The sequence below is a fragment of the Sparassis crispa genome (genome assembly GCF_003851025.1).
Source record: "Sparassis crispa DNA, contig_000007F, whole genome shotgun sequence".
In the NCBI taxonomy this organism is placed as follows: Eukaryota; Fungi; Basidiomycota; class Agaricomycetes; order Polyporales; family Sparassidaceae; genus Sparassis; species Sparassis crispa.
In genome coordinates, this window is record NW_020939754.1 from 1089059 (window position 1) to 1104145 (window position 15087).

At 48.2% G+C, this 15087-nt stretch overlaps 4 protein-coding genes across 4 annotated transcripts; 2 read left to right on the forward strand and 2 right to left on the reverse strand.

Moving 5' to 3' along the window:
- Nucleotides 1–1174: 1174 nt before the first annotated feature.
- SCP_0803580 (Uncharacterized oxidoreductase) lies at nucleotides 1175–2429 on the reverse strand (the record flags this gene model as incomplete). Its single annotated transcript, XM_027760948.1, has 7 exons — nucleotides 1175–1285; nucleotides 1337–1426; nucleotides 1483–1614; nucleotides 1668–1864; nucleotides 1917–2026; nucleotides 2090–2256; nucleotides 2313–2429. The coding sequence occupies 7 exons, from the start codon at nucleotides 2427–2429 to the stop codon at nucleotides 1175–1177; spliced, it is 924 nt and encodes a 307-aa protein (XP_027616749.1).
- Nucleotides 2430–3935: 1506 nt separating this feature from the next.
- On the forward strand, nucleotides 3936–5712 carry SCP_0803590 (hypothetical protein; the record flags this gene model as incomplete). Its single annotated transcript, XM_027760949.1, has 3 exons — nucleotides 3936–4333; nucleotides 4388–4981; nucleotides 5040–5712. 3 exons carry the CDS (start codon nucleotides 3936–3938, stop codon nucleotides 5710–5712), a joined length of 1665 nt encoding a protein of 554 aa, XP_027616750.1.
- A 169-nt stretch (nucleotides 5713–5881) lies between these two features.
- Nucleotides 5882–7549, reverse strand: SCP_0803600 (Probable squalene; the record flags this gene model as incomplete). Its single annotated transcript, XM_027760950.1, has 5 exons — nucleotides 5882–5941; nucleotides 5995–6166; nucleotides 6220–6310; nucleotides 6363–6741; nucleotides 6791–7549. The coding sequence occupies 5 exons, from the start codon at nucleotides 7547–7549 to the stop codon at nucleotides 5882–5884; spliced, it is 1461 nt and encodes a 486-aa protein (XP_027616751.1).
- A 3999-nt stretch (nucleotides 7550–11548) lies between these two features.
- Nucleotides 11549–14014, forward strand: SCP_0803610 (hypothetical protein; the record flags this gene model as incomplete). Its single annotated transcript, XM_027760951.1, has 8 exons — nucleotides 11549–11847; nucleotides 11897–12693; nucleotides 12745–12873; nucleotides 12920–13332; nucleotides 13385–13636; nucleotides 13691–13784; nucleotides 13847–13926; nucleotides 13979–14014. The coding sequence occupies 8 exons, from the start codon at nucleotides 11549–11551 to the stop codon at nucleotides 14012–14014; spliced, it is 2100 nt and encodes a 699-aa protein (XP_027616752.1).
- Between the last annotated feature and the right edge of the window lie 1073 nt (nucleotides 14015–15087).

A 15087-nucleotide genomic window follows, 5' to 3' on the forward strand; every position in this document is an offset into this window, starting at 1 on the left:
AGCAACAGATGCACAACTCAATTGAAAGTCAACAAGAAGTCTTCTGCAAATCTCAGACTTGTTACGATCTTTCTGAGGTATTAAACAGTGAGATGACACAGCTGCAGACTGCAGAGTATGAAGACTTAACCTTTGGAGTGTACGCAAATACTGTTCATCAGACAAATAAAACCATGAGGGATTGAAATCTGCCATGGCTAAAGTCAATCGCTTATGCTACTTCAGTCCGAAGATTTAAAGGTGTTTCAACACAAATCCTTAGTGTACTTGAACAGCGTGCTTGAAGACAAATACTTAATGTGCTTGAACACAAAATATTTAATGTGCTTGAACACGAAATGTTTAACGTGCTTAGACCAACTCAATCAAAACAGCACTGTGAAACTGTGAACACAGTATCACAAATAGCAACTGCATCGTGCAAATTAAACTGTAAGTATCCATTTGAACAAGTCAACAAGCATAGACGCACCTATTTTGCAGCTACACTTGTCCGAAACAGTCGCAAAAAACGCGAAAACTATGTCTTCAAGAGAGCAGGTCCGCGTAGATTCTACATGGTTTAGTGGTGAATCAGTAGATTAGTAATAATATGAGAAGAAGAATACACTCACGTGCAAAACAGAATGATGTTGTATAGCGACTCGTCGAGGAGCGACACTGAGGTGTAACATCGTCCAGCAGCGCCAACATCGTCGAGAAATCGAGCGCGCACGTGATGTTTGCGAGCGCCATCCTACGTGAATAGACCTGCGCTGGAACACCGTCGGCAGGTCGAGCGCAAGGGCGGAACGTTCGCGAGCGCGATCTTACGTAAATAGACCTGCACTCGAACAGTGTCGACAGGTCCAGTGCAACAGCGACGTTCGCGACCGGAACCCTAGACGGAGTCAAGACTCAAATCGTAAGTGTTATTACTCAACTTATTTACTGATGTTGTTTTCGCACAACTTCATTCGCAGAGGCGTCTGCCGTTTCCCCTTGCCAAAGCCCTCCTCCAGTTCCTGGAGTCGGGGACCTTCCACCACTGAGTACTGAAGCTTGACAGACTATGAACTCATAGTTCCAAGAAGATACATTAATAGAAACGAGCAAGCCCAGACTATATTCCTGAGGGCTAGAGTGGCAGAAGCCTCGATGCGAAAACCACAACATATGTGGTCCACCGGCAGAACTACGCTTGCAGAGATATCTGCTCCTCTAACAACTCCCAGAGCTTCCGGCCTAATTCCTGATCGTTCGTCTCTCTCTTAGCTGCACCGACCCGGGCCCAAGGTATCAAGTACTGCGTACGAGGACGGTTAGCAATCACCTCGTATTTGTTCACGATACACACCTTCCCACCAAACGTTGCGCCTTCCGGCATGGTCGCACCCCATAGCTGAGTGATTGCCCCCTTCCATACGGGATGGAGGAAGAGCACGTTCTATACACCGCTAAGCGTCAGATGACGACGAATCGCAGGGCAGCACGGGAACGCACAACAGAAAGGTTCAGCCACGCAGCGCTTCCTTTCCATATGTCCGTGCCAATCATGCCTGGATGCACGGACATGCAGACGATGCCTCGGTCAGCATAGCGCCGATGAAACTCGTTGGTATAGACTATGTTCGCCTGCACACAATAATTCTCATTGTGCTTGTATGTGACCGAATGAGTGCACTCACGAATTTGCTCTGATAATAGGAAGTTTGAGTAGACATGCGTCGTCTGGCCGCTGTGTCCTTCAGCGTATCGAGGTCTACCGTCCTGACAAACACATGACCGACAGAGGTAGAGTTCACTACTCTGACCGTCCCTGGGGGAGAGGACTTGGCCGTCAAAGAAAGGATGGGCAGCAGGAGCTGAGTGAAATAGAAGGGACCTGCGCTAGAAGTTATAAATGAGTACAATCGCGGGAAGAAACATGACCATACCGAGGACGTTGGTGCCGAAAGTACCGTCGTAACCGTCTGCCGTCAGTTGGTCGTTGGGGACGTTCATGGCTCCAGCATTGTTGAATAGCACGTGAAGCTCGGCCTCCTTACTGTAGATATGGGATAAGAATCTGAAGTTACTGCTGATAGAGCCCCTGTAAACACTGGCCCACCTTGTGAACTCCTCTGCGGCAGCCTTGATGGACTTCAAATCGGCGAGGTCGAGCTCGAGATAGACCGCCTTTTTCTTGGTCTGTTCGCGAAGGTCCTCAATAACATCGTGTGCCTTCTGTGGGTTCCGAGCAGCAAGGTAGACTTTGGCATTATGCAGGAGGAGTTGCTTTCTCCAGACATATTGTAAAAATGACACGGCGAAAAAAGTTAACCAACCCTCACCTTCACGGTCTCCTTGCCTATGCCAGCATTGCCTCCGGTGACTATGATGACTTTACCAGACAGATCAGGAATGTCTGCAAAAGTCCACTTTGGTTTAGGTGGGAACAACTGATCCATTGTACCCAGCATAAATGGCATCGTCTCGCGTTTTGACTGGAACAATCAGGTAAACACGGAGAACGCGAAAGTAGATGCGCCTCACCCTTGTGCACTAGGATATGCACAATGATGTGAAATGTCCTTTGGCAAGTCGTGAGACATCGAGTACGCGGATCCGGACTGATGTCCTGCGTTCTTCATCTGGCTCTCGGAATGCTTGCCGAGGCTGTTACAGTATCCCACGCTCCGTTGAGGTGCATCCCACAAGCAATTACCCCTCTATAGAGTATCCATGAGTTATAGGTACAGGCCTTCAGCGTTCTTCGGTATTTTGCACCGTTTCTATGCTCCCCCTTGTCTCGTACACAGGCCAAACACAGACAATGAAAATCGCCACACTGCCATATGGGGAAGGTCGGACTGTTCCGGGGCTCTCAAAAGCGAGGTGATCGCACCAGAAAAGAAAGCGCGACGTTTGCAAGGTTTTATGGAAACCCTGTAACTCTAGAGATCTACCCGAGCCCTGTCGTCGACGCGCTGGTTGAGCGGACAATTTGCAGAACTAACGCACTGACTGATATCTTAGCGAGAGGTCTGCATATATAACAGTCCAAGTCTTTTGTCGGCTCCATGGGTAGATCTGTTCTAGGCTCGTTAACCAGCCTCTAGTATATAGGAAGAAAGAGTCGTTCCTCTATATAGAGGCTGGATCCTCGTATGAGGGGCTTCTGAGAGGTCCCCCGTGGGAACGGCGGAGTTTGACCATGCCGACGGCGCGGCCAAAATGCGTACAAAACTTGAGATGTGAAGGAGGCAATGTGACATACGACGCATACAAAAATTTTAGCATAGCTTCCAGGAAATGAGTGGCAATTTTTTCAGCACTTTTCGCCTGCTGAACTATTGTGCAATGCATTTATTTTCCTACTGCACAGAGGGAGCTCGGCGTTCACCCGAGCAGAAGCTCGCGTCATGATCATGTGCAAATCATGTGAGGGCAAGCTGCCGTTGCGCCGACGTCAATATTCAAACTCAACGTTTCCCATGGGGGACCTCTCAGAGGCCTCTCATACGAGGTTCGAGACTAGATCTGTTCTGTCTTTGACTTCAGGCCCTCATCCAAGTCCGTCGAAGGCATTGCTGAGATCTCAAGACATGATGCATGATGCAAAGGTCTTCACAGAACCTTTCAATGCGAGAAACGCTTCACGGTCAAATGACCCTTGGCAGTCATTCCTGAGCTACCGTTGATGGTACAGACGTTCTGCTGCACAGTGAAGTTGGTCAGCTTGATTACAGTCGTACCGTGACAACGGGGTATGTCCATTTGTTGTTTTTTGGGTCTAATTGTTTTGCGCCACATTCAGAGCGCACGGATCCGTCTGAACGGTAAACGTGGTATGAAGGATCGTTATCTCTTTGTTCTGCGCCACACCAGGTCGGCAGAAGCGCGGTTCATATATAAACAGTAAACCCACTCACTTCACTTTTTACCTTTCACCCTGGCCGCATACTAATTCTGAGATGGCTGCTCCGACTACCCACGCTGAAGGTTTACCTTCGGACATGATGCACTACACCACCCGGGATAACAACATCGTTGAAGTTCCTGCACGTGCGGTGCGTGAGCCACTACCAGACGCCACAGAAACCGGTGCTCTGGTTGACCGACACATGGAAGGAAAGTTCTATCTTGACATCGAGGGGGCATCCAGTGTTGAGGAGGCGTGCGCCATATTGAAGGAAGATATAGAAGCGACGCGCCGCCTGGTATGCGGCGTCATGCAGAACCAGCGGGACCTGTTGGAGCGCGTGAACGAGATTCAACAGAAACTTGGATCGCAAATGAAGGAGCTCTTCGAGACGAATGACGGGTTGGTAAATCTCATCGTGAATGCCTATCAGGACTCGTCAGTACTGGAGTACGTATCCATCCTTCTGCGAATTCTCGGCGCGCTCATGCCGGTCGATGTCAGAACAAAACTGAAGAAGTTGCTTCCCATGGTGGTCAATCTGAGGACGATGGTGGAAGAGCTGGGGAACCCAGCCATGGCTGGCACCGTCTTGCTGCCTACGATCCCCGTCCCTCGCCCTCCTACTCTTGCTTCCTGCACAGGGCCTTTCCAAGCACTACCGAATCCCTCAGGGAAAGAAATAAACCTCATCGCTCTCTTCCGTACGATTGGCACGTCTCGAAGCATGGACGTGAAGCCCAATCTGCAGCATGAGGCTGTGCAGGCTAAGGCTGCTGCAGGAAGATTATCTCCACCCCCATCCACGAGCCCAGAATTTCCACTGCCGGCCATCCCTACCAAGCCTAGGCCAGAAACAGGGGTGGATGTTGACAAACCAGTCCGTATGCCATTCACACCACAGGTCCAGGATGTCGCCAATGCATTTTGTGCCATGCGCTCAGCGGTCCCTGTGATGTTGCGCAACAGGGAAAACTTGGAATCTCACTTGAATGCATTTGTTACGAATGTCAAGAATATGCAGGACCGCATCTGGTTCGACCAAGACGGACTTGTTGGGCACGCCGCGAGTATTGGCTATTCTCTGCGGAAAACGAAGTGGGTCCTTTTCCTCCACCCGCCGGGATTTTACTGACAGGTCGTCACGGTCGCTCAGTGTAAAAATGCAGCACCTAGAAGAGCACATGTCTCACCTGGTCCCTCCAGAAGGGCTACCCGAGCCATACGCTAGCGAGCCGCAGTCTGAGATGTGTTCAGTTACGATCGGGCTGGAATACGACAAGCCCGTGGCAGAGATGTCTGAAGAGGAGGCAAAGGCTGTCCTAGAGAAGCTCCCGCTTACCGTCATTTTCGATCACCGCAACGTAGCGAACAGCTCCTCCGGGGAGGAAAGATCTCTAGCCAGTGGTGCACCAGCAGGTCCATCTATAGACGATCGTGGTCCAGCGGCTGCATCGTCATCGCGCACGAGCGAGCAAGCCGCTGTTGACAGCCGACCAGACGCTTATTCCGACCACCCAAGAGAACAAAGTTCGGGCGCTGCGATGGCTGAGGCAAGGCCGAGTCGTTCGATCAAAGCCAAGGGAAAGGAGCGTGCGGACGAGCCAGAGGAAATGCGAGAAACGGCTGTGAAAAGTCAAGACGTTGAGATCGCTGGGGGCGTTCAGAACGCTGCGATAACTGGAAACAGTCAGAATATGGAGACAGCGGGAGACGTTGTGACCAAGGATAAGAAGGGGAAAAAGCGTGATAGAGAGCAGGTGGACGAGGGTGGCGCTAAGGGTGAAGGTCGGAGCACCAGGAAGAGAAGAAGAAAACATGGGTTCTGAATATGAATTCGAAAACGGCGTACTGTGACATTCAATGACAGTCGATACCCAGTTGATCTTGATAAGCTTGCGCGACGCTCGCAGACGTTACTTCACACTGAGTGGGGTATCATGTCCGGCATCTATTACAACTAATCTGTAAGGTAGCATATCTTCTGTCCGAAGCCGTCTACCACCACCGGATCTCTGCCCAAATCAGTGGCAGGAACACTATGCACGCTTTCCAGAGCTGCGAGCTCGTCAATACCCGACTGGCGAATTGGAAGAAGTAAAACCACTCACGACTTGGATGCACTTCATGAATAGCGCTGGATATTCGTCAATTCGTGGGGCCTCTAGTCTGGGCTTTTCGTCACCGGTGGCGACAACGCGAGGATGAGTGAACATGACCCAGATCGCGTACAGTGCGACCGCGAAGAAGTGGTAGAATAGCAGTGCTGGCGACTGCTTGATTCTGAATCTGATGTTAAGGTCCGACAGTAAAACACTCGGGCGGAGGGGACGTACCCTGCAAGGATCAGTACCGGCTCATATATGCAGTTCCCGCCCAGCTCAAAATACTTGAAGCAGCCGGTGCGAAGCACGTTCAACAATTCGTCTAGAAACTCAATACAGTCGGGGCTATGGCATAGCAGACTGGGCGCGCATACCTTCTGCACCAAACAAAGCATACAAGGCAACGCTCAGGACGTTGATCGTACTCGAGTATCGCTTCCGTGACCAATGCCAACGATGGAGCAAATGCGAGATCTCCCTCCAGTCTGCGAAGTCCTTCACCTCGCTGAAGAGCTCCCTTAGTAACACGACGTCGTAGAATGCGACGGTCATGCCACCGCCCGTCAAAGGATGCCGCATGTTCCACGAGTCGCCAAGAAGGAACACGCCCTCTTTTGTATGCCGACTTCCCTGCTCGGCAGCAGGCAGGATTGAATTGGGCATCCGACGTATTCTGTCGTTCTCCAAGGCTTCTTGGACAGTTACGCCTAGTGATGAAGGAAGCTGAGGAATGACCTCTGCGAGCAGGGTTTGCTGCAAAGCTCTGTCAGACATGGTCCATAAAAACTACGCGTGAAAATACCTTGATATCAGATGGCAGAGGATTCTTGAGGTTGATGAGCATGCGCGTGTCGTGTTCCCCGATCCGATAGAAGAGTACGGGACCATGCTTGTGAATCAGCGCGACGTTTCCATGATTCATCATAGGCAGCTTGGCGTCTTTGAGCACGACACCGACGAAGTGACTGCTTGCCTCTGGCTTCACGCCCGCGCCTCCCAGGACCGTACTCCGGAAATTCGAAAAACAGCCATCGGCGACAATGGTCAGGTCTGCGAAGAACGCCTCCTTCTCACCGTCGGCATTTTCGCCATCTTTACGCGTAGCACGCACGCCCAAGACGCGTCCAGAAAGTGGGCACTCGATTAGCTCAGTGACGGTGGCCTCAACGACGTCCACGCTCTGTGCCTGCTTGGCCTTCGCTCGCAAGGCTTGGATGAATCGGCCGTAGTGGAAACCCTTCCCCACGAGCGCGTCAGGATATGGTATGTGCACCCGCTCGTCCTGGAGAATGCAACAGTAGCCATGGGATGACGCCGCGTCAATGTCCTCGAGACAGGACTCCAGCCCGAGTTTCTGCAACGCCGCGATGCCTCCCGGCTGCAACAGTTCTCCAACAATGCGATCCGGCTCAGCGAGAGAGCGTTCCAGGACACATACGCGGAGAGGTTTCGAGCGCTTCAGTGAGGAGAGAGCATGGGCCAAGGATGAGCCTGCTATGCCAGCACCGACGATGAGCACGTCGTATGACACGGTCTCCATTTCTGTCGAGGATACCATCATGGACGTTGGGCTTTTAACGACGTCTCGGTGTTGCTCCAGCCTCTCTGAACGTCAGTCTCGACTTGGTGCATAAATCGCCAGTGTCGGCCCATTCTGCGTTGCCGCGCGATCCCGGAAATTTTTAGACCTTCGACTCGCCAGTCCCCCGATACACAGCCAGAAAGAGGGATCGGGGGACTGACCTTGAGGATTTCTGCCATGCCATAGAGAACACCCGTGCACAGGACGTCGACTGGGCAGACATCTTTGTTACAAAGCATCCATGTTGCGACGTTTTCTGCCAGAGGGAGTTGCAAGGCGGTTAACCGCAGCTCCCCTACGGAAGTCTGCGACTGTTCTGTGACTGCCTATTTAGGTGGTGGTACCAGTCACCCTCTGTAAAAACGGGAAGTCCAACAAAGTCATATGTAGTCAAACAGTATACAGTCGTTGTCGCATTATAGTCTACTGCTAGTCACAAAAATTGTCAGCTTACAAATTGAGAAAAAAATGCCAAGAAATTTGTCATACAGTAGTCTGCAATAGTCAAGAGATCTGCTAGAATGTATTAAAGCCTTCTTCTAGATCCTCTGCCTCTTCCTCTGCCTCCCTGGCCTCTCCCCTTTCTTCCGGGGTCAACCAATCAAGTCCTGGATGCTTTCTAAGCACATAGACAACAGACTTGTAGTTCCATACTCCAACAACATCCACAATTTCTGAAATTGGGGCAACTTTGATCTCATTAGACCACTTCCCCTTCCAAGTCTTCAATGGATGCTGTATATCATTGATTGGATGATAAACAGCTATTGCCTCTCCATTGAATTGGTAGAATGCAAGTGCTTCACCAAAAATTGGGGCTGTACTTCCAGCCAGATGACCCTCGAAGTAGCGATGAGATCTTGAGGGAATTTTGCCTTGGTGAAGCTCACCCAAATGGCTGTTCAAGACAGCACCTTGACTGCCTACACGTAGTTTTCCATATCTTGTAACAATTGCATCAAGATTGAAAGCAATCTGCTGTGACTCTGAGATTGCTTGTAATTGTTGATAGAATACCGTTCCTGGTTTACGCTCCTTTTTGTTCACTGCAAATTTGGAAAAAAGCAATGGCTTATTGGTGTCTGGTTGTTTCGAAGTCGGTGCGAGTGCAGGATAGTATAGAAGAAGGGATTCAACAAGTTGTCTTTCCAAAATTAGGTTGGCCAAATTTGCAAATGGTGCCTTCTTGGAATGAATTTTTGAACCAAGTTCCCCAATAGTTCTTTCCATAGTTGCTTGTGAGCCAAGGCGTATAGAGCCATACCATTTGATGTGGATGGGCATATGAATCAACTGAAAAATGCATAGCCGAAATCTTAAAATTTTTTCTGGATCGACTCCAATGTATAGTGTCTGAAAACCTATCAGAAATGTCTTGATCATATTGTGAAGCCAGTGAATATCGGCATCGCTTCTAGGCCTGATTGTCATGGCAAACTCTACAATTTCCACAAATTGGGAAAAATTGTAAAGGACCATAGAATTGAAGCCCAGTTCCAATCCAATTGGAAGAATATACCAATGAAGCAAAGCCATCCATTCGTAGATTTTGTACTGGCTTTGTCGTTTCAAATAAGGATCACGAACTGGTCCACAGAATGATGGAGGGAGTGAGGACATTGCTTCTGAGATCAGAGTTCCAAATAATGCTGCTTTCTCTTTGCTGAGATGAATTGGATCTTGAGGTGAACTAAAAGTAGTCCACAAATCCCATATAAAAGCCATTTGGTTTTCATACTGGAGGTGAAATGGATCCAAAGGATAGAAGGATGGATGTATGAATGCATGACTTGCTGCAGCTAGAGGCATACGAGAAATTCCAGTATCTCGTGTAATCGCAGCTTGTTCTCTCTTTGAGGTAGCATGCAGAAGCTTTGCAATGATGTCCCAATATTTTGTTCCAGTCCGCAATGGTAAATTGTCAAGATCATAGAAAGGGGTGCAACTGGGATTATATCTTGCATTATCTGGAGGTGATATAGGATAGTACTGTGCCTTTGCTCCTTTCTTGAGGCTCGAGCGTGCACCCTGTACTTCACTAAATCGATCACCATGAAGTCCAGAGTGTCCTGCCATTCCATTCATTTTTGCAGAGCCCAGCATATCTCCAAGGACCATGCAAAGAAAAGCATGGTGAACAAAATACGAGGAATCGATGGCATCCCACATCCAAATGCCCTCACTTGCCATAGCTAGATCTTCAAAGAGAGGTCGCAAAAAGGATTCAATGTCTCCTGGACTTTGTGGGCCTGGAATAGCCATAGGAATGAGAATGCGATGAGATTTATAGCGCAGTTCTGGAGGGAGATTCAGCAAGATCAGGATAAGGATCCATGTGTTTGAGTGTTTCTTCATTGTGAGCTGAGCACCATCTGTGGACAAGGCAAATGCAATATCTCGTGAATCCCGAAATAGATCCATCTGTGTATAATGATGGATGTGCACATTGGAATCTGCAAAATCTGAATAGAGCCTTTGAGACTAGAAAATTCTAAATCAGTTTCAAACATATTAAATATATATATATAAGTAAAACCTACCTGTGAAGCTTCTGCAAGCAATTTTAAGGTCTGCTGTAAACATTTATCCCTATATCGTAGAAGTCTTGAAGTCTCCACATTTGCAAACATGGTCTTGATAACTGCAGTAAATAGGGTATAAAGCATCTGTGCTCTGGGCTTTTTCGCAGCTCGGTACCGTGGCTTTCCACAGAGTTTGTTGTCTCGAAGAAATGGACAGGTATCCATCTTTTCGAATTGACCAGTATAAGCAATGCAGCTTTGTGGACACATATCAATTTGCAGTGGTGTGGTGTCTGTTAAGGTCATTGCTAGCTTGCGGACCAAATATAGGGACAAGATATCCACTTGGGATGCATCTGCCAAAACATTTGCATAATAGTTATATGCTTTCACTGTTCCATTGGACAGCTTCCAAGCAATATAATGTCGAAGAGATTGAAATTCAGACCTAGATAAATCCCGTGGTGGAGATGCAGAGAAAGGAGGCTCCGAGGGACAGGAATATTTATTCAGGAGAGCTTTCTGAAGATCCACTCGTGCTTGAGGATATTGAAAATGAGCAGGCTCCGCGATATCGTCTTGAGTCTCAGTATCACTTGAGTTGATACCACTTGTATCACCATCATCTGAATCTATATTACTTGAGTCAGTTTCTTGAATTTGAGGAGGAAATATACCACTTGAATCACCATCGTCTGAATCTATATCACTTGAGTCAGTTTCTTGAATTTGAGGAGGAAATATAAGAAGATTTTCATTCTCTTCCTCGACTTCTTCCTCAGCTTCTGTATTGGCTTCTTCCTCAGCTTCCTTCTCATCATCCTCCATATCTTCATCCACTTCCATAGCATATACCTCTTCCATATTTTCATCAACTAGATCTCTCTCCTCACTTATATTCAAACTGTCCTTAGCATTGGAGGCTATAATTATATTAGCTGTAAGATTTACCAATAACTAAGTAAAAAACATACAAGGATTCAAACTGTCTGAGTCTATAATTATATTAGCTGTAAGATTTACAAATAACTAAGTAAAAAACATACAAGCAGCCAATATTTCACTGGAAGCTTCTGATGATATGTTCCACAGTGTCTGAGTGTTCAAAGAAATACAGGTGTGAAGATGGTCACGAAACTCCTCTGTGTGAAACAGATGTTCAAGCTCTTCAATATCTTTGTAGAGGTGTTTTCGAATAGTTTTGGGACCACGTTCCTTGCCAGGGTGGCATTGACTGCACTGGCAAAGCATATTGTCTTTAGTCTCAGGAGTGTAGAGCTGGTCAGAAAAGTGTAATGAGATGTAGTGAGAGTCAGAGAGCAAGAGAGCGGTACGGCCAATAGCCGCGTTGCATCTGTCTGGTTACAACGTGGTCCATTTCCTAATTTGGATTGCTGACAAATCTCGAAAACTCAAACCTTGCGGACATGGCGCTCTCTGTGTTGGCCACCTAGCAATGTCGTTCCAACCCTCTAATTTTTCAGATTTCTCTACTAACTTCTCTCTGCCTTCTGGATCTGCAAGTCTTCATCAGTCCTTCACTGATCATGACATTGCAGGGCTCGAGCTCTCCGAACTTATGAAGAATCGCCACGTTGCCGACTTGTACACCGAGCTGCGCAGAACAAGTGCTCAGGTGGTCAAGTTATCTGATGTACAGACTGAATTGATGCAGGTTATGCAAGAAAATAAGCAGTTGACACAAGAGCTGCAGGCCTTAAAGTCCGAGAAGAGCCGATCCCCAAGTTTTGTCAGGTAAGCTTTTCCCCTCATATTCGATCCGATTAACCTATATACTACACAGTACTTCGACACTCATGCCAAGCGACTCTGTTTCGCATCGCGGTGGCACGATCTCACAAGATAGCAGCATCGTCTCTCCTCCTGTGCCGAAAAAGACATATCCATTCACGGTCCTCTGGAACAAAGAGGATTGTAAGAAGGACGACGATGTCCACATCACGGTAGCTAATCCTGAACGGATTCCTATGGATCAGGCCGTTCGACACGAGAACGGTGACCTCATCTCAAGCGCAGAGTGGCACGCAATTCAGACGACTGCACGCGTAGTCAAGAACGAGCTTCTCTCTCTTCCACCTCCTCGAGACTGTCAGTATCGCAACATAAAGCGAACAAAAAAGGTATTCAAGGCTGCATATCCACGCGAATGGGAAGCAGCCATGCTGAAGATGGAGAAGCAACAACCGTTGCTCGCCCTTTGCTCAGACCATTGGAAGGCAGAGTACATCATTGGTCCTATGCTGCTCCAGCAGCACAAACCCGACTCCGAACTCGACAATGATGATGATGACGTTAGTCACGTCAGCACTTCCGCCACCAACACTCGTGCATCTGAGCATGGTGAAATCTCCGCCTCGATGGCCTCGCAGGTCTCTGTTGCCAACAAGAGGCGCCATGTCCACTCCACTTCTTCAAGCAAGCCGAAGAAGAAGCCTGTCGCGGGTGTGGTATCGCAACATGCAGAGGGTCGAACATCTGGCCCAGTGGCCACACCTGCATTGGAACCGCAGCTGAGTCTAACGTCTGCCCCAGTGACCATGCCTGTGGAACCACAGCTGAGTGCAATCGGTAATATTCTCGGTAAGTAAATTTACATGGTCCTTTTGCATTATTGAACCTCATGGTAAATAGCCCAAGTGCCTTCTGCGCCTCCCTCTGTCGTTGCCTCTGTCATCTCTCCTTCGGTATCTGGCCTAACGGTGAAAAGCGCCATTGACATCAGCTTCATCAATGTCGATCCGTCAATCGAGAATTTGATAGGTACGCTTCGTTCATCATTATTGTTTGTTTATTTATTTGCTTGCAGATGCCTTGTCCAGTAGCCATCCGGATTTAATAAGTGGTTTGGAGCTGCTCAATTCCATGAAGCTCACACCTGTATTCGACATCAGTTCTCCGACATCGGAAGTCATCACATTCATCGAGCGCATCGAGAACGCTGATCCTAACTCACCCGACCTCTCGGAAGACAATCTTGGAACGGTGTGGGGCCATTACCAGTTTACAGCAGGCTCGATGACGTCCAGCTCCACGCTTGTCTCATGGGATGGCATTGGGAGTGAGGCCGCACGAAGATTAATTGCCACCACCATCAAGACGTGCAAGGTTGCAAGACATGTGTGTTTTGTCAGCGGGATCAAAACGAACACGTATCTTAGCGATGCATACTTGGAGATGACAGTCGAAATCCTTTGGAGGCTCTGGAAAGCCGCAGGAGGAGTAAGTGCTATATTATCTTGGCGGGTGTTGCTTCTAAATATGTTCACTACAGCCTGTTGTGAAGGGGAAGGGCAAAGCTTTCACATCATCGGACTCACGCACCATGTCCACTGCTGACGCCATCACCAGTATTCCTGACTCCTCTGCCGCCACTCTTACCCCCTCTGCCACCACTTTGGTCAATGTCTCTCAGCCCTCTGCCAACACCGGTTTGTCCATGAACTCTGATTCGTGCCCTTCCAACTCGTCTGGTAGTGGCAAACCTATGGCCAACAGCAATTCTGACCCGCGTGCATATATCACTGTACGTACATTTAGCCTTTACCGTTTATTTTCACTGATGTGCGCCACCGGATAGTCGCTCAACAGAGACGAATTGTTTGAATGGATCATCGATCGGAAGTTGGCGGTCAATATGAAGCTTGGAAAGAAGAGTTCCTCCATTAAGAAAGGTAAGAATTTTCCATTTTTTTACCTTCTGTATGACTTGGTGCACTCATTTTCGTGTTTACAGACAAGCTCGTATCAATCATTCTGTCCGCCGAAGCGACCGCCCAGCCATCTAAGGCAGAAGTCGACGTCATCGTGCAGCAGGTATGATACTAGTCCCATTCTTCGCATCTACTTCTGACACTTCGGTTCGCAGCGCAAGCTTAAGAAGATGGCCACTTCAAGAGTTTGAGCCTCATCGCGAGGAGGGGAGGGGCGTGTCGCTGCTGTGTCGCTAGTGCCAAATTGTTCTCATTTGTAGTAACTCTGCGTGATGAATTCATGACTTTTGATGACCTTTGATGACTATTTCGATGAAAGAGAGTGACTGGAGTTTAACTACTTTATGACTGAAATTTGACTATGGATGACTATGACGGACTATTGTTTGACTTTACTTGGTGGCTGCGGTGTCGTTACCGCTCCCCAACTCCAGACTAATTCTCGACTTTTTGTAGACTAAACCTGACAAAAATAGTCACAGGCTGGTAGCTAAAACACAAAATTCTGGCCAAATTGACTAGTACACGACTATTTAATGACTCTACATGACTTAGTTGGACTTCTCATCTTTACAGAGAGTCACCTGTTCCGAATCCCAGTCGCCAACTCTTAGGCTTTGAGGCCATTCAGTGCACTCTGTGCTCATGCATCTCATCGCCTCAATCTTGGAAGAATTTGTGAGTCGCCGTAGAGTACCATTTTGAAATCACGCGTTGTCAGTTGATTCGGCTTCAGGGACTCCTGCAAATGGTGCAACACCTGTTTCGTTCATGCACACAAGGGCCATGTTTCAATTGATCAATACTCTGTGTAACGAGCCTGATCCAGTTTCGTTCCAAAAGCAAGTGAATTCCAACTGTAGGAACGGCTCTGTCTTTTAAATTGTGGCGCACAACGATTCCGAAAATGTCTCGGATATCGGAAGATTGACAGCACAGGGCCAACTACACCCACATCTGGTGAGATGCATTCTAAACCAGATGCTTGTGCAGATAATCTGTAGCATCAAGAACTTTGAGGATGCCGTGTACAACTCATAGGAATTTGCTGCCGTTGGCATGCAGTCGCACTTTCGACACCCATGCTGTGGAAAGAGCTCGATATTCGCATCTGTTTGGACCGCTCGTAGAACACATTGCTGGACGTTCGGGCATCCTGTTTGGCATCCTAATTATTACAAGGCTGCGCAAAATGCCTGCTTAGTAGAGATCGTGCCCATGGTCCATCCAATCCTAAAAGTGGGTCAGCATCGGGATGAAGAGT